At 40.4% G+C, this 18,802-nt stretch overlaps 1 protein-coding gene across 6 annotated transcripts in view; it reads left to right on the forward strand.

Moving 5' to 3' along the window:
* The window catches only part of LOC149350415 (ranBP-type and C3HC4-type zinc finger-containing protein 1-like), a 55,768-nt gene that overhangs the window by 1,734 nt on the left and 35,232 nt on the right, over positions 1-18,802 (forward strand). For 4 of the 6 annotated variants that reach the window (XM_089579429.1, XM_089579425.1, XM_089579426.1 and 1 more), the window contains exons 2-4: positions 7,116-7,297; positions 11,324-11,459; positions 14,208-14,290. In XM_089579429.1, coding sequence (XP_089435555.1) covers positions 7,136-7,297; positions 11,324-11,459; positions 14,208-14,290 — 381 coding nt within the window. In that variant the 5' untranslated portion in view covers positions 7,116-7,135. Of the gene's footprint in view, positions 1-7,115; positions 7,298-11,323; positions 11,460-14,207; positions 14,291-17,605; positions 17,683-18,802 lie in introns of those variants that run through there. The other 2 variants (XM_089579427.1, XM_089579428.1) reach the window with 2 other exon arrangements.

Below are 18,802 nucleotides of genomic sequence, written 5' to 3' on the forward strand. Positions count from 1 at the left end.
TGTGTGTGCAGTCCGGAACGCATTCTGGCTCAGGCGTTCTAGACAAGTGTTTTGCACTCTGTACTCCCTGTACTGCGGGCTTCATAATCGACTCAAGTTGTATGTATTACATGTGCTCACTGACTGCAAGGGGTGTGTGCAGTGAAGCCATATTTGGTATAATTTAACCTCTCTTCAATGGAGCCATTTTGGTTACTTCTGCTGAATGTGATTATGCTTCTGTATTGTAGTATTGAGCATACAGTTATGTGTAAGACTAATACGAATGCTTTTTCTGAATGGTAAAATTGGGGGGTCACTTCTGCTTAATATACCACACTTGGTTACAGTGTGCGCCTGCTTTGCACCCCAAATTTAAATGCACTGACTGTAATAGCTCAGTAGATGTGGCGTTCGGATTGTGGGTTCGTTCCTGGATGCAGTAGCAGCACTTCAATAGCGGTGAAATACAAGAATACCCCTGTGCCAAGATTTCAGTGCGTATTGAAGAAACCCAAGTATTCAGAACTGATCAGGTCTTCACTGCAGTGTGCCTTGACCAGTGTAATGGTTTTGAATGTAAAAATCCATCAGTTAACCAGTTTCGCCATGCAAATGGCAGTGGTGTTCGTTAGTGGGAGGCGAAACTCTTACCAAAATGTAAAGCCAAGCTGGTCTTTAGGGAAGGCATTACCCCAATGGGGTAGATTACCCCATTCTAATGACAAAGATGCTACTTTCAATAAAATTGGAGCTTTTATAAGATAGTAAAGGCCAAAAAATTAAACACACATGTCCCCACCACGAGCCAATTTTGCAAGTAAACGGCAGTGCGTTGACATAGTTTTTTTTTTTTGTACGGATCCCAGAGGCTAGGCTGCACCCCACTGATTCAAAACGGTCATCATGGTCATCATGGAGCCCTTCTCGGTATAGATGTCATGAGTTTGAATCGAGTGGTGGGAAAATTTGTAAATTATATTTTTCAACAATAAATACGTCTTTTGCTATTGGACAAACATCTGCATATCCAGGAAAAGCCATAGAATTGATTTTTACTAAGAACAAAAATGCGATGGAGTTTTTTTCAGTTTTCTTTTAATGCTGCTAAATTTGGCTTTGTTGAAACTGCTGCGTTAGAGGGCAAACTTTAACCTATTTCGGGCTAAGCAGAAAAACCCCAGCTAGTTGTAATTTCAAATGATGCCATCCACAATAAGGCACCTTTGTGCAAAATATGAGCAAATTAGCCTTACATTCAACCAGGAGATACACTTGTATACACTTGTAGGAGATACACTTGTCTCATGTATTGTTTCAACTTAAAGTGGTCTCTCATGGAACGGCTTCCTCATAGAAATTGTCCCAAGTGGTAACTGTTAAGAATATCGCATATATATGATGCCAAATAATTCAAGCTGGAATCAACCAATGCCCGTTTGGTCCTTGACTGGTCCAGCCTGAGAATGGACACAGTGCAGTTTGTCCTCAACCGGTTTCATCTTTTTGGCCCTGCAAGTTTCCTACTGACAAATGCATACATGCTCATTGACCTTTGACTGGCCTCAGGTAGAAGTGTTTAACTTGTGTGTTGAGCTGGAAATACCATTCCCTTTTGTAATTGAGTTCAGGCTGCACTTAACTTGCATCTGAGCCAGCTTCTTTTCGTTTACCAATGTTTACCCTGTTACCAACTGCTGACCACATGGTACTAACTAGGAATACAGTCAATTCTGGTGCTCGGCTGCTGACCCGAAAGACGCGGGTTCGATCCCGGCCGTGGCGGCCGAATTTCTTTGGAGGAGAAATTCTAGAGGCTCGTGTACTGTGCGATGTCAGTGCACGTTAAAGAACCCCAGGTGGTCGAAATTTCCGGAGCCCTGCACTACGGCGTCTCTCATGGCCTTAGTCGCTTTGGGACGTTAAACCCCATAAACCAAACCAGTCAATTCTGGATAATTCGAAATCGTGGGGGAGCAAAAATTCGTTTGAATTAAGCGGGATCTTTTTAATACACATGGTATTAAGAGGGCCAAAGAATCAGTTCGAATAAACTGGCAGTCCAAATTAACGCGACTACACTGTAGTAAGTCTTCATCTGAAACCTGTAGATCACTCTTTGGAACCAGATGTTCTTTGGTGATAGCAAGTGAAACCAGTTGTATTCCCAGTTGACATTCACCTTGGTCCACCCTTTGGCTGTGTCTAGTTTTTATATTTCCCCTAAATATCTTTGGAAAACACAGAGACTTTAAATTTAACATTTCAGTGCACCACACTATAATTGAGCTATACAACAGTCGGATAAAACTCAAGAACAAAGTAGCAGATGGCCCCGCAAAGGAGGCCCTCCAACCAATGGCGTTGACGGATTCTCATGAGACATTGTGGTTAATCCCCTTGGGCCTGCTAGCATGACAGTAAGGGGTGGCAGATGAAAGGTGATTAGCCATGGCTTAATCGCACTAACAGCGGCATCATGGAAATGATCATCATCATCATCAGCCTGACTACGCCCACTGCAGGACAAAGGCCTCTTTCATATCTCTCCAGTTAACCCTGTTCTGTGCCAGCTGCAGCCACCTTATCCCCTCAAACTGCTTAATCTCATCCTCCCATTTAACTTTTTGTCCCCTCTTGGAGTCCAGTCCATTGCCCTTAGCAATCATCGGTCATCTTGCCTTCGCATTACATACCCTGCCCAAGCCCATTTCTTCCTCTTGATTTCAACTAGGATGTCATTAACCCACGTTGGTTCCCTGACCCACTCTGCTCTCTTCCTGTCTCTTAACATTGCACCAATCATTTTCCTTTCCTTAGCTCGCTGTGTTGTCCTCAGTTTAAGTTGAACCTTTATCGTTAGCCTCCAGGTTTTTGCCCTGCAGGTGAGTACCAGTAGGATACAGGTTTTATATACTTTTCTCTTGCGGGATATTGGCAAACTGTCATTCATGACCTGAGAGTAGCTGCCCAATGTGCTACACCCCATTCTTATTCTTCTATTGTATTTCACTCGTGATCCAGACCTCTTACCACTTCCAGCACCTCGCTACCAATTGTAAACTGCTGTTCCCTTCTGGGACTGCTAAACATTACTTTGGTTTTTTGAATACTATTTTTAGGCCAACCGTTCTGCTCTGCCTGTCTAACTCATTGATCATGCTTTGTATTTCACCCCCTTAGTGACCTTGCAAGGCAATGTTATCAGCAAATCGCAGTTCACTGAGGTATTAGAATTTTATTGCTGGCTTTATGGAGGACTGTGGTGGCTGTGCAGATGTTCCAATATTTTTGCAATATCTTCCAGTATTGTTACATAAGGCTCATCTGCACCCTGATTCTGTAATACCTGCATGACTGTTGAGGTTTTGACTGAGCCAAATGCTAGCTCGTAATCTAAGAAGGCTATGAAAATCAGTTGACGCCATTGGCTGCCCCTCCTTTGAGGGGCATCTGCCCCTTTGTTCTTGAGTTGTATCCAACTATAGCATCTTGAGCTACTAGAATCTTCTCTGCTTCTGATGCAGAGAAAGGGCATGGGGACATGCAAGCAGAGGTAACTGCAGTGCAGCTGTGGGAATAATCATTCCCATGCTTAGCGATGTGTGTAAATAGCATGTATCATTGTGCTTGTTAGCAACATGTGGCAGACCTGCAGGTCAGGGCTGATGTCCTGTATTTTGACTACTGATGTTGTGAAAGTGGTGTAATTGCCACTATGAAATGACGAAGGGACTTTACTGCTGAAATGTGCTAATTGGGCGAATTGTTTTTTAAATTAGCAACACATCCATTGCTATTTGACGGCACTCTTTGTAGGCTTATTGCTCTGTCCGCCTTGCCGGCTTTTAATTGTGCCAAAAGTTACTATATATATCCTCCTGAGACCAGGAGTGTAAATTCTCTCACCAGTTTTGTTCAAACATTCGAGATATAATTCGAGCCTGGAAATGTGTCTGAAACATTTGTTGCCATGTTTCGTAGCTTTGGCTGTGTGTTGGACAATCGTGTGATGCGTAGGAAATTATCAAGCTTCCAAAGCACACTGGAAAGTTAGAGCCATTGTCACTCAAATGGGTGTTTCTGCACTATCATGAGCAGACATGGGTGCTCTCATGAGGGTGTCCTCACTCTCATCTCATGAGCGCTTCACTCGGTGAAGTGAAGGTGACAGATGGAGATTATTCAATGTTTTAAAATGGAAAATAAAGTTGCATAGCGCATGCTATTGTCTCTGTCGAGGTCACCTAGGATTGGTGCAGAAAAATTTATGAGGGCGAGGGAAGGCAAAGGTGGCGAGGGTGAGGGAGGGAAATATGCACGAGTCGAAGGTGCATCACAAAGTTCGTGCCTGCCATTAAGTTCTTTCTTAGGCATAAGTAGATTAGTTAGGCATTACATGGGGCCCCCCGTGGTACTCCCCTGCAACTGCTAAATAATTTATAATTGAATTTCTTCTTGCTGTTGTTTCAGTTTCATCACTTGAACAATGGTTCTGCCATGCAAGAAGTATTTAGGTATAGTGCTCTAGGTTAGGTCATGTGAGGCATGAAACAACTGCAATATTAATGCTAATACGTAGTTTTATTTCACTACAATACTTAAGCCATACTGCTTCAAGACCTGGCATAACAACAGATGACATAAGAGCTAGCAGTTATATGGCTGGTTATATTGACCTTTTTCCTAAGCATTTCACCTCAGAAGAGCCGAGCACCAGGGTGGGGGAAATCTTAAACCTATTAGAAAACCAGTGGGTACCTGGCAGCACTGGGTATATAACTCAGCACCTCCCAAATGCAAGGTGGATGCTCTACTGTAAAGCCACTGCTTTGGTCCCTCTGTTATTTGTTGCGGCCATTCTTGACTACTGGCAACATCGGAGCGATAAGCGTAAGATATCCACGTGGCTCGACACATCTGAAAGCGGATGCAATGAATAATAGTTTGTGCGTAGGATGACTCAGTAACATTGGCATATCGGCAGTAAAGAAAAATAATTTGAATGTTCGAACTGCTGAATGTCAGGGGGGACTGATGAAATAAGGATGAGGGAAGGCCAAGAACCCAAAGGTGAAGTTGAGGGTGAAAAAAACAAAAATGAGGTAATTTGCCCCTCTCTGATCGTAAGTGCTGAGCTTAAATGTGCTTTACTATATGTGTACTATATGTGTACTATATGTGTACTATATGTTTATTGTATGTGTAATCCGTTCATGTTTTTTCGACTGCTGTTGTAAAACACTGACTCGCCTTTTTGAGAGCTGCTCAAGAGCAGGGCTACTTTGCTACTTTGACAGTACTCACTAGATAACAGCTTATGGGTTCTTAAAGCAGCTGAGAAACAGCTTTCTACAGACCTAGACCTCCTTTCATGGTTGCCACTATGATTTCGTTGTCTAATATATCGGACAAATTATTGCCGGTTGTCAGAACAGTGTAGCTAGTATTATTTGGATCTGATCAGTAGTAGTTGCTTTGTTACTTTCTAACTTTCTCACATACGTTCTTGTCAGACCTGAGCAGAAGTTCAGTTGGTCAGTGTTAATCAAAATCTATTTCTCAAGTCTTGGTGTTCCCATATGAACACAAATATTCTGCAGCCAAGGTCAAGCAGTTTTATTTCTCTTGACTTTTCTCCATGCTGTATGCTAGCGGCGTGTGAACATTCTAAATTTCGAATACAAATTGAATATGTTAGTTGTTCGGTTCATATTCAATTTGAGAAATTGATATTTGAGAATTTCTTAATATATATTCGCACCGACTTCATAAATCTGACTGTGCAAAACCAGAATATCTGGGCGAACGACACAAAGATCTAGTCTAAGGTGTCAGAAGGTCAGATACAAAGGCTTGTAGCTCTTAACTTTCTTCTCCATTGTTTATTATATGGACAGGCCACATTCGGATGCTGCTAGGCAGGACTTCATGCGAAATTCTGCAAGTGGGCTTTCGCACATATAAATCATGATGTGAACAGAATGGCCGACCACCTGCTCCAAACAATCACAATGTTTTATCCTACCATAATGTTATTTGCTTAACGCTCACACCCATGGCATTTGCTCTGTCGCCTGCACACAACTCTTTTAGCATGAGCTCCGCCATGTCGTTTTTGGCCATCTATACGATTGCGGGAGAGCCGACTTGCGGTATTTCATATGGGGTTTCCGAAGTATAAGGCGGGGCCGTGTCAAGGTGTCACTGGAAGGGCAAACGATCCTGTTAAAATTCTGTCTCTTGCATGGTGCATTGTTACCTGCGCACCTCAGATGTGCACGTAGCAGAAGGCATGACGATGATAGGTGGGCCCACCCCTATCACTAGGTCGAACAAAAGCCAGGAAGCGTAGTTTCAGTTTCTAAGTTTCACTGCCAGCCTGCGGCGACGGCGGATATCAGCCGCGCATTCACCAGCTGTTCGAACTTAGCTGTGCCACCATCGGATGCTGACTGGCACGCTTTGTTTTAGCTTGAACTTTGAATAATTCAGGCATTTCTTGTTGCTTCTTGAAGTCAGAATTAATGACCACATTGCAGGTTGCATACTGTTAAGCAGTCTAATCAAGCAGTGTACATCTCTGTGCACATCGTGTTTTTTTTTATGGTGTTGAGTCAGACTAGTTTTGTTTATTTTGGCGGCAGAGACCATAAACAGTTTAGAAAAAATAAGGACAATAATGCCTGTGCATTTATCTTTTCTGAAATTTTTTTTCGTACTGAACAGGTATTCAATATTCGAAGACATTTTTTTCTTCATATTCATATTAGATTCGTATCTGAAAATTTTGATATTGGTGCACCCCCAGTAAATACGTATAAGCCAGAATAAATATTTAAATCAAAATTACCAATAATTTAATGGTTAAGAATGAGGAATTGGTAGTTATTTGACGGCAGGGAGCAGAAAGTTGATTTAGGCAAAATAACAAACTTAAATGGCTGCTCAGAGCACTCCTGTTGCTGCATAATTCTTAAAAAGGGGACTACATGGGAGCGCTAGGATTTAGAAATGCTATGGAAGACATATGTGCATAGTAGTGTACAAGTGGTCTTACAAGCATGTAGCAGCATCATTTAGAGCTAAGAGCATTGTGAGTTGCTTGAAATACAAGTGTACAAAAATTATTGCAGGAACAGCATCCTTTGAAGTCATGTCTCTCAGGCGGCCTTTTAGCGAAGATGATACTGGACCATTGCTGACTTTGGGGGACCGGGTGGTGTGGCTCTTTGAGCATGGACCTGAACATGGCTGGGTTCGTTGGATAGGCAGGATCCCTGTTGTTTCTCCTAGCTGGACCATTGGTGTGGAATTTGTAAGTATTTGTATGTGTGCATGTCCTTATTCTAAGAAGCAAGTTTCCTTACAAACTTGTTCTTTTGTTGGTTTATTTGAATAAATATGAACAGAGTTGAGCTGAAAAATAATCCAAGTGTTTCTCCGCTCCTATGTACAGAGCTCCTAAGTGTTAATAGAAATGCAGGAGAATGTTTCCAGCGATCCTTGCAGCACAGTCTTGTGATAACCCCTGGCATTATCAGCAAGATTACATGCATGGGCAACACAATCTGGGAAGTGGCAATGAGCTCAGTACATGACCATTTTATTGTATAAGTACAATATAGCCCTGTTTTAGTAAATAAGTCAAAACCAAGCAAAATTTTTACATTGCAGAGTAAATTATTAGTGAAGATACTCCACATTATTAGTTCAGCCAGCAAGGTTGCTTGAAGACTTAAAGAGAGGCTGATTAATCCACTGTATGAACATGAAAATACTATCGCATAACACTGAAAAAGCTGGTTATATCATTTTAATATTGCAGGTTCCTTGCATTCCTCCATAGAGTTCTTGACTCGTGTCATTCAAATGTTGCCATTTTCTGGCATCTGCAGGAATTTGCACTTCCATCACAGTGCCAAAAATCAATGCAAGATTATATATGGTGGAGGTGGCTTGAGGTACTGCTACTTGTTGAGTCCACCTGTAACAAACCTTATTCATGCAAGGTGTGTTTGGCTGCTGCGGTGGCTCAGTGGTTATGGCGCTCGGCTACTGACCCAAAAGACGCGGGTTTGATCCCAGCCTTGGCGGTCGAATTTCAATGGATGCAAAATTCTACAGAGGCTCGTCTACTCTGCGATGTCAATGCACGTTAAAGAACCCCAGGTGGTTGAAATTTCCGGAGCCCTTCACTATGGCGTCTCTCATAGCCTGAGTCACTTTGGGATGTTAAACCCCTATAAACGATAAATGAAATGTTAGGTGTGTTTGTTATATCTGATTAGAATCAAGTGAAAAATGCATCAAAATTTAATTTTGTGACCTGCGTGACCTGTGACCTACGTGACCTGCCATGGTGGCTCCGTGGTTCTGGTACTCTGCTGCTGATCCCAAGGTTGTGTAATTAAAGCCGAACTTTGGAGGCCACATTTCAGCGGAGATGAAGTGCCAAAACATCTTTGGGATTGCTGTGTCAGTGTGTGTTAAAGAACCCCAAATGGTCGAAATTAATCCAGAGCCCTCCACTACAGCATCTCCCATAGTCTGTGTGCAGCTTTGCGACATTAAAAATAATGTGTGCGAAAGTGACGATACAACAAAAAAACTTGCATTGCGTAAGTTATTCCAACTGTCTTAAAAAATATGTACGTTAAAGAAATGTTGAAAACTTTTTTATATGATTATGAGACAAATGCATCAGATGTCCTTTGTTGAGGCTATTGGGGGAAAAGGGGAAAAAATAGAATTTACAATAGCTGCTTAGCTGGTCTCCGTATAACATGTCACATGTTACAAAGGAACCAAAATTGTATTTTGCTCTAAACGATGAGCCAGTGGGTCCTCCTTTTTCGCTTGTCGGAACACTGCAGGCTGAGTGGCGGCATAAGAAACATTTGTGCAGAGGAGGATAACACTGTTGCATAAGCAAGATAGCGATACTGCATTCACAGCATAGATCATTGGTCAGTGTAGCACCAAGGTATTGCTTACAGGGAACTAGCAAGAGCTAAAAGCCTTGCATGACTTCTCTTGGTGACTACCCCTTGCAACACTTTCCATTGCTTCATTGTTCTTCCACAGCTTTAGGCAGTGCATAGCATGGAAATGGAAGTTTCGATCCTGTAACCTAGGTGTAGCATGGTATGGAAGTGAATGGTTATGCTGGTGATTTGGCACACTGTACTGTCAAACTTACATCTGAAAAAACATCAGTTGGTAGTGCAAAAGAGTGCATGATGTACCTCTGGACAGCGCATTATTGTTCAAAAGAGTGCTGGTCGGACAGTATATGCTAGATACTGCGCCATTTTACTAATAGAATTTTCCTGGTGTTTTGCTGTGCCCCTCAAGCTGTTCTATCAAGAAAATCCCTGATATCACTAAAATTTGGATTTGAGGGCAGTTTTAATATTTCTGCATATTATATTGCTTTTCATATGAGCCTCAAATGTAGAATACCTTGATATAATAAATTCATTATTTCATGAAAATTTCTTGATCTCTATTTTACTCCTGTTGAGCACACAATATTTTATTCTCTTGATTCAGCAAATTAATTTGTGCACAAATTATTTAACCGTCTCATTGACCACATATATATGTCAGCAACTTTCTTGAGAAATAAAACAGCTTGAATGAGATGAATTTCTTTGTTCATTTGAGCACAAAAGTGCATGAATGCTTATAATGCAATGGTGAGCAAATAAAATATACTGCAGCAGTATTAGTTTGGTTTAGTTTTGTTTATGGGGTTTAACGTCCCAAAGCGACTCAGGCTATGAGAGACGCCGTAGTGAAGGGCTCCGGAAATTTTGACCACCTGGGGTTCTTTAACGTGCACTGACATCGCACAGTACACGGGCCTCTAGAATTTCGCCTTCATCGAAATTCGACCGCTGCGGCCGGGATCGAACCCACGTCTTTCGAGTCAGCAGCTGAGAACCATAACCACTGAGCCACTGCGGCGGCTCACTGCAGCCGTATTAGCTGACCCTTTATGCTGTTTAATCTTGTGCTGGGTATGTTGCTGTCACACTGCATGAAATGCGGAGGAGTGTGTCTACTGGTACAAATTATAGAGCATCTGAACTGATGGCAGCCAAGTGTCTAGTCTGAACAACTTTTATGGCCAATGTACTGGTGCTTGCAGCCTAGTGTTAACATATTGGTGAAAGGTGGCTTGCAAATATGATGAACACCATTGCAGTATGTATTATAATTATCCACCCTGAATTCTCTGCATGGCTACACACTTTATGTTGGAAGTTTAGCAAGGCTGGGTACATACCCTCTCTCACAGTTTGTTGGCACTGAAGTGGAAGTTACTGCTGCCACTACCTGGTGAGGAGCACAATCTTGTCTATGCACCTCATACCCATGCAGTATCAGCAGGGTGTTTCAGGCATGCTAACCAGCCAGCTAGGTTAATAACAGGTAGTGTTTGTTTGAATGATTGCATGAGGATTGAAATTCATAGGAATATAAGCGAGTTCCTGATCAACGCTATTTTTTCTCATATGCAATCTTGACTGCCCAAATAGACCATGTAGCTTCCTCTCCAGCACCAACAAAAACAGTGAGACAGAGCATATGTTTAGTGACTAGATTGCCCGTTGTGAATAACATCATGTTATTCTTGTTAGAGGTGAGTAAAGGTAGTGTAAAGGGAGTAAAAGACTTAGAGGTCTTGCTTATCTGTTACATCAGAGTAGAGTTTGGCTGAACAGTGTGTTGAGCTGCTTCACACTGATTGTGTTTTGTTTGTGCACTGATTGTTGTATTTTTCATCATCTAGCTTTTGCTGTGTGAAAACCCTGCAAAGCAAAAGAAGAGACCAAAATAGGATGTAAAAGAAATGCTGTTGGATGAATTCTCATAAAAACAAAAAAAAAGGGAGCTGGGATGGCAGGAAAGAGTTTCAAATAGGGTATGATGTCTGCCAAAACAGAATGCCTGTTGACCATAATAGCAAATTAGCGGGCATATGCAGCAGATCTGAGGTCCACCGCAATTTAAAATCTCACATGTTCACAGTTATCTTGTTATTTTGCTTTTTGGGCAAACTTCATGTCCTTATTTGTTTTTCGGCAATTTTCTGATAGCTCTTCAAAGTTACAGCTAGAGCGCTTTAGTAGCACTGCTATCACGTGAATTTTTGTGGGAGTTTCGTGTACAAAAGCTTTTCTAAAATGTGTCAAGAACATGGAGAAGCATATGTATGCTATCAAAAATTCAACAAGATGAAGTCCACAATTCTGGATTGAAGTGTGAATCATTATGCTAAGGTTTAGTTTTAGACCACGTCGTAATTCGGTTTCATGCTGCTGTAATTTTTCAGGATAATCCGATTGGTGCTGGTGATGGAAAATTTGGTGGAAAACGTTACTTCTATGCCAGAAATGATCATGCATACTTTTTGCCGAACTCAAGTTTACTTCGTGCTTCTGACTACAACAGTTGCTTCCGGAAACAAAGTAAGTTTTTTTTGTCCTTCACTGATACCATAGTAGAAACGTTGCATTCATCTACGGCATTTTCTTGGTTCACCTGGCTACAACACTTCCTGCACATCAGTTTGTAAAATTTTATGTTCCTTTTAATATTTTAACATGTTTGCCTTCAAATGCTGTTTAAACACATGCATGCATACACTTGCCTATGAATTCACTAACTTGGTTCACTCACTAACAACATTTGCCTAGGCAGTGTGTGTATCACGTGTGAAGAATGTTTCAAATCGTATGGACTAAAGGCTATGATTAAAAATGATGTTTTACATCAAAAAATGTATTGAAATACAAAAGAAAATTTCCACTGGCCAAAGCTGTTGTGCCACTGGTCAAAAGAGATGTCAAAAGACATGCACAGACATGCAACATGCCTAGAGGAGCAGTAAAATGCCTTCTGGATGTTAACCTGAAAATATCAAGACCAGAAAACAAGCTGGCTTCACACCATTAGAGATGCATTTGCAAGTTTCACAATGCCCTTGTAAATGATCAAGGTATTGAATTCGGCATCTCTGCACTTGTGATCTGTTTTTTTTTATGGGCCATTGGTTTTAGCTCAAGGTCACTTGCTCAAGATGAGCATCTGATCTTTCTAGTTTTAGTTTTCAGCATGGACACTTTATTGGGGGCTAATATCACACTGTACCATAAGGTCTTTATTCCTAGGCACACTTAGCGCTTCCTCGAAGCAGACCTAACTTTTTGCGCTGCGTACATTTCACAAGTTGATGTTATCAGTCACTTGGATAGCCACCACATGTGCCAAGACTGAATTACATGAAAGGTGTGCTGTTGTCATCTAGTCTTTGTTTCTTAATTTGAGGGATGCGACAGTTTCAGTTTTGTTCAACCTTCCTTTCTTGAATTCATTGAATAAAACAGTTGCCATATGTTTGGCTGCTATAATTGCATCTTCGGGGATTTGTCTCAGGTTGTGAAGCACTGCTTGATGCTTTACGAGCCCTTCAACCCCATTGCATGCATTCTTTTATGTCCAGTTGCACAGAATAGCCCCTAGGTATTTGGGAAATTGCTCTTTACAAACCTGTAAAGCTGGTAACCATGTTTTCTTTTGTTTTAACGTTTCCTTAAAGTGTGCATGACAATATTTCATCATCCATAATACATACCTGCTTGCGATTTCATTTCATGTTAGATATGTTTGAGTTGAATGTGTCATAAAATTTTGGCAGTTTCATTTCTTTTCTGGGATGAAGACTTGTAGAGTCAACAAAAGAAAGACTGTTCTATTGGCATAGTTTGAAAAATTTTAGAAAATAAATTGAATTTTACCAATTGACAAAACTAATCAAACACACTTGCAAGCAGCCATAGTTTTTCTAAAAATTTTGACACTCATGTTAACAATATGTGAATCTAAAATTTGTTCATAACTTAAGTTGGTCAAAACATTAATGCAGTTAAGAGCTTCTATAGTTTTTCTAAAAATGTTTTAGACACCTTTTGATGATGTACATATCTAAAATTTATTAATAACTTGAGCACATCTAAGTGATCAATGGTTTTTGTAATTTGAGATTTTTCTTCAACAAAATTAACTGAAGATTTCTTTACCCTAGTTTTTAGGCATTCACTTACAAAATACCGAGAGAATTGAAGGTGTCCACCCTCCACCCTTTGTCCGGTCCTATCTGAAGTCACCCATGTGTATGATACGTGTCCACCCAGAATTTCTGAAACTCTTCATGTTTGGAGGATTGAAGACTGCAGAGTGACGAACAGTAGACAGTCCTGTTGTTAATTCGCTGATGTTCAATTGCATGATGGTTCAGGCATTTATTTATGCTTGTCCTATGGCATTGGCTTGGGGCAATCACTGGCAACCACTGTCCGCTGTCTCCCTGTCTCTTCTGTGTATGCGAAATTATTTGTGCTGAGGTGGTTTTCTTCCAAGTTTCAAGACCCTGGCATGAGTTGCAGTGAGATTGACAATGACCCATGAAAGAGCAACAATGACAGAAAATAGAAGTAGAGTTAAACCAAATGCTGATGTGTTAGTAGTGCAAGTGGTGAAAAAGTTTTATTCGCAACATTGTGTTTTGTGTATAGAACCCTGCACACCATAGTATTACAGCATAGAGTGGTTGAGGGTTTTTCCTGTGCTTGTGCTATCTAAAAAACAAACTGTTGATGTAAATGCGAGTTTACTAACAAATTTCTTGTGCCCTTGGTATTTTTCCACTCATTCTTTTAGAATTTCACTAAAACAAAAATGATAGAATTTTCACTGCTACCTCTTATGACCACATTGAAGGGAGCAATGAAAACTTGTCTCATCTTTCAATAGACCCTTTGCAAAACTTCGTTAGCCAGCTTTCCTGCATAGTAAAAACCCAATTTCCATGGTGGCACACCCCGTCCTATGGGCCAAAGTTGGGCGCAGCACTGAAGACTACTTGGCACAGCTGCGTTTCACCTGTCCCTTACGATGCACCCTTCCACCTGCAAAGCAATGGCTTGGCAGAGCTGCGCTTAATCCTTTTATCGTGACAGCAACTAGTGCATGGCAGAAGCATGCGAGAAAGGCATGCAGCATTATTCTGACAGTAGAGTTCTCCAGCGCTGTACTGTATTTCTGTCCCAAAAACAGGTTTTGCCACCATGGTGAAGGGGTTTTTGCTGTGCAGAGGAACTGACTTCCAGAGTTTTGCAAAGGGCCCATTACCATGCTGTTTGCTCCTTTTCTTGCAGACACAATGGGAGGACCTATGCCTAGTCCTCAATCAAAGATGTATACCTTCCCACATCAGTTCAGCGCAGCCAAGTGCCCCTTTGTAAGTGCACTGCTTTTTAGCACCATGGTTGCATAGGTAAATTGTTTATCAAGCATGTGCATGTCTTTACTGGCATATATTTCATAGCTCCTAATGCTTTTGTATTATGCTAAGTAGTGGCATTTCTCTGCACTTCCTTTTGTATATTTTTTAAATTCTGAGCAGAAGAACATCCACTGTTTATGGATATATATTTCCTTTGGAATTACTGCATGAAATATCTTGAGGCCGACTATTTCATGCACTGCTGTTTTTGCTGCATATGAGCTAAACGTAATAATTTTTGAAGATTCATTTTTGGTGCCTTCGAGGAAAACTGCCATACATTTTGCCCGGGATACCCCGTGGCAAAGAAGCAGAAGTAATAGATATCACGCTGCTCCCTCCTCCTTCTAAATGTGCTTGCTTCTGGGTGCGCCTGGATAACAGGACAAAAGGCAGCATATTCTCAACTGCCCGCACTCCTGGCCTATGTGTGCCTTATGGATCAGCCCACCTGGATAGTAGTCTCTTTTGTTAAAGAGAAGAGAAAGGGGAGAGTTTTTGATTACAATGTTCTATAGCAAGTCTGATGCCATTTTCTGTGAAGAACGTCCCTAGTACAGCAATCACTGTAAAGCGGAAGTAACGTTTCGTGCAACTCTTATGCACCCCACTCATAGGCGTGCTTAGGGAAGCAAGAATGGCAGTGGCCCTTCTCATAGACATGGCGAAGGGGGGTGCAAATTTTGTATCATGTTACCTGCTACCCAGAAGACATGAACGGGTGCTACCATGATCTTGGCCCCCCCCCCCACTTATGAAGAGATGTGAGCATGCCTATGACCCCACTTCGTAGAACTTCTGCAGTGAAGGAGAAGTACTTTGGACAGTATACTGATAATGCATTTACTTGCTGGTGAATATCACTATTGGTCATGCTGACATCATTTCTTGTCACTACCAGAGCGTAACAGCCTTCAACATATTACTCTGCTTGAAAAATTTGGGATAGTGTTTTGCACATTACAGTTGAAAGCAATTGTGACTACACTTTGAACTTGAGCTAATGCGTGTCCAAGCATCTTGCAGATTTAGAATTTAAGCCAGGATGGTGGAAACAAAGATATTCATGCATGTAACTGGAAAAGACAGAGCTTAGTAACAATATGTATCTCTTTTTGTAAATTTCTTTTTTTTTCCTAGTTGTATGTTTAGAGATAAATGTTATGTCCATAAACTATTCATTTAACTGCTTTGGAAATTGTTGGAGGAAGAGTGCAAACTTTTGGTGCAGTTTTCAAGAGAATAGGAATTCACTTCCAAAAATACCCTGAAGTACTCAGTTTTTGCATATTAGAAGCAAATTATGACACACCACTCTATAAACAGGACACATGAGACACCGAGAACAGGTCCTCTTTGTAGCCAAATGTGGTACCACATTCCCTACATGAGATGCAGCCATGAGAAGCAAGTTATTCAGTAAAGATTATTGCATACCTGTGGGGACAAATTCATGCATAAGACAGTTTATAAATGCCTAAACGCTGCATATTTTGATGGCAAGTGGCGTAACATTTTATTGCTGTGTTTGTAGAATGAGTGGGAAAGGCCATACACTTATCCACGCTCTAATAATGTACCCAGTATGGGTTTGTTCAGAAAGGCTTTAGCTTCTTGAGTGAAGCCACATTTGTTTATTACTGTAGCACAGGCCCACCAGAGATGGCTTGGATTTGAAGAGAATTGTAAATAGTGGTATAAACTATATATGTTTGTTGTGTGGGTAACATAAAGCACTGTCTTTATGAGTGAAGTTATGTGCTGAGTATGTCACCCTGTCAGCTTCCAAAGTACTGGTGTGTAATGGCATATGTTTGAATGCTATGAGTTTTTTTTTTTTCATAAAGGGCCTTTCTTGAGTACCTTGATTCTATACTAAAGGTATGGGGTAGCTTTGCTTCTGAACAGATAGCTAAGGGCTTTGTGGGAACTACTAAGCAACAGCACTGATTGATTCAGGCCACTTACAAATGCAGTTCAGTTCCTGATCAGAGAATGTTCACCAAGCTTCACGTAAAAAAACTATTTAATCCTCAAGGGGGTATGCAGCTTTGAAATCCCAGAAGGTGGCCAAAAAATGGATCTTTTTAAAATTTTTGTATCTGCTTGTATGCCTTGTTTTTTGTGCTGTCTCGAAGTTTCATTACTGAAGTTAACCAAGAAGCGCTTTAAAAAAATTGTTTTGTGAACAGTGGCGGCTGTGCATTGTGGCGAAACGCTCAAACAATGGGTGTTTTTTTCTGTTATGGTTTCTGCCTTGATGCTCACCTTGTGGGGAAGATTTCTTCACAACTGTTTTGTCTATTTTGACCCTGTTTGTTTTTTGCACCCCTAGGACAATACTGCAGGTCAAGACATCCTTTGTGTTTCAAATTTGTGAATTTAAAATTTATTGTATTAAATTTTTCTCATTCTAAATATGTCAGTGAACATTGCATCACGAAAATTTGAGACCAAAATTTGTGCTTTGCAAAAAAAAAAATTCTAAGAATGTCTTGACCTGTAGCATGCCAGTATAGGAACGCAGTGAATGTTGAACCAGCCTTCAGCTACATTCTCTTAACTCTACAGCCTTTTCACAAAATTCAGAGGAAAAATATATATTAGATAACAATTTTCTGGATATATAGCAGTGAAGTTTTTGTGAGAGTTGTCGTAAAATTATTTCTAATATGCTAAAAAAAATTTCGTGCAAGTACATGAAGAAATGAAAAAATGTTTGCTGGAAGCTGTGTCCCCCCTTAAATTGCATGTAAAATTTAAACCATTCAATTCCATCATTATGAACAGTCAGTGAGATTCTCTTCTGTTTACAATAATGGTAAGGTAAGTGTCTTTTTAAAACCTTACTGATAACCACTTGTAACTTACAGATAGTATATGCCAAGTATGTTACATATGTTGCAAATTTATATAGCTTGTCAGTGGTTTATGGTTTATGGGGTTTAATGCCCCAAATCAACTCGGGCTATGAGGGATGTCGTAGTGAAGGGCTCCACAGATTTCAACCACCTGGAGTTCTTTAACGTGCACTGACATCGAACAGTACACGGGCCTCTAGAATTGTGCCTCCATCGAAATTCCACTGTCGTGGCCGGGATCTAAACCGTGTTTTTCGGGTCAGCAGCCGAGCACCATAACCATTGAGCCACTGTGGCTGCAATGTATGGGGTCAGAGTTTAACTATGTTGCAAAATATGACCTAGTTGCATGTTTTGCCTGTGTTTTACAATGTGTATTTTGTATGTATCACCTCATTTATTAATGCAGTGCTTTCAGGATGTTTCCCTTCCCCTTGCTAATTGCTGCTGGCTGAAATGGTGTTTGAAATAACTCCTAACTGCAAGGTAACTACAAGGAATTGCATTTTGTATGTATGCCAATTAACGTTATAAATGAATCTTGTATGTTTCAGCTTTTACAACCCAGTCAAGAAAGAAAAATTGTAACTTTAAAAAACAACTGTAAATGGCTAAAGCATGGTTGGCCTAGTAGGTCCTGTGTTTGCAGTGCTCTGTATCTTTTCTTTCACTGTGTCTCGTCTTATTTTGGTACTTTTCTGTATAAAATACAACTGGAAATAATATGAAACCAATTGGGAACCCATTGAAACAAAATGGACTCAGTAGGTTCCATTCCGGTTTTTGGAAGTTCGGATTGCTCTTTCTTGACTGGAAAGAGTTGTGACTGCTTTTTTATAGTTTACTGACATTAATTTGAAATATTTAGTATTGTAAAGATTTAATAAATTATAATTTGAATAGTTGTATGAAAAAAGTGAGATAATGTGTTTATGTTGGTGAGTGAGGCTTCTTGAGTGAAATAAATGATTAAGTGTATATGGGTAGTCAAAACTGAGGCATCAAGTGGAATATGCTTCTTCTAGCTTCGTGCATATTATGTGGTAGCATGCTGTGAAAACAAAGCTTGAAGAGTGAACAGAATAGAAGGTCTTTGCTGAAGTCTTTGCTTTGGATGGTAATTATTTCTAGAAATTTCTATAATACTCACGAATGTCTGAAAACATTTTATTCATAAACTGGTAATGCTTCACATTGCGTGGACTTGTATTCAAATTAAGGTGTCTTACATCAGTAGTAGAGCTTTAAAACTTTATTTCACCTTCTGTGTTGCCATTTTACTGCAAAGGGCCCTTCATTTTCGGGTTAATTTTTTTCCGTAATTTGGGAGTGGGGGGGGAAACAGATGATACTTTTTTAGTCCAAATTTGGCTAGAAATCTGGTCATTCTGCAAAAATTTTCATTAGTTCGGTTTTTTAATCCTTTTCTTTTTTTTTTTTGCAGCAAGAACGAATGAACTATAAGCGCTTGTTTTTATGTGGGGCACAAAATGGCTTATTTTTTGCTCAATATTTCACAAACAAAATGGAACTGACAGGTTGTGCTGAAAAAAAACTTCATCAAATTAGATTTTTTTCTCATCTATTACAATTATTTCGTTGCATA

This window comes from Amblyomma mixtum, chromosome 3 (assembly GCF_055824585.1).
Source record: "Amblyomma mixtum isolate Tamu chromosome 3, ASM5582458v1, whole genome shotgun sequence".
Lineage (NCBI taxonomy): Eukaryota > Metazoa > Arthropoda > Arachnida > Ixodida > Ixodidae > Amblyomma > Amblyomma mixtum.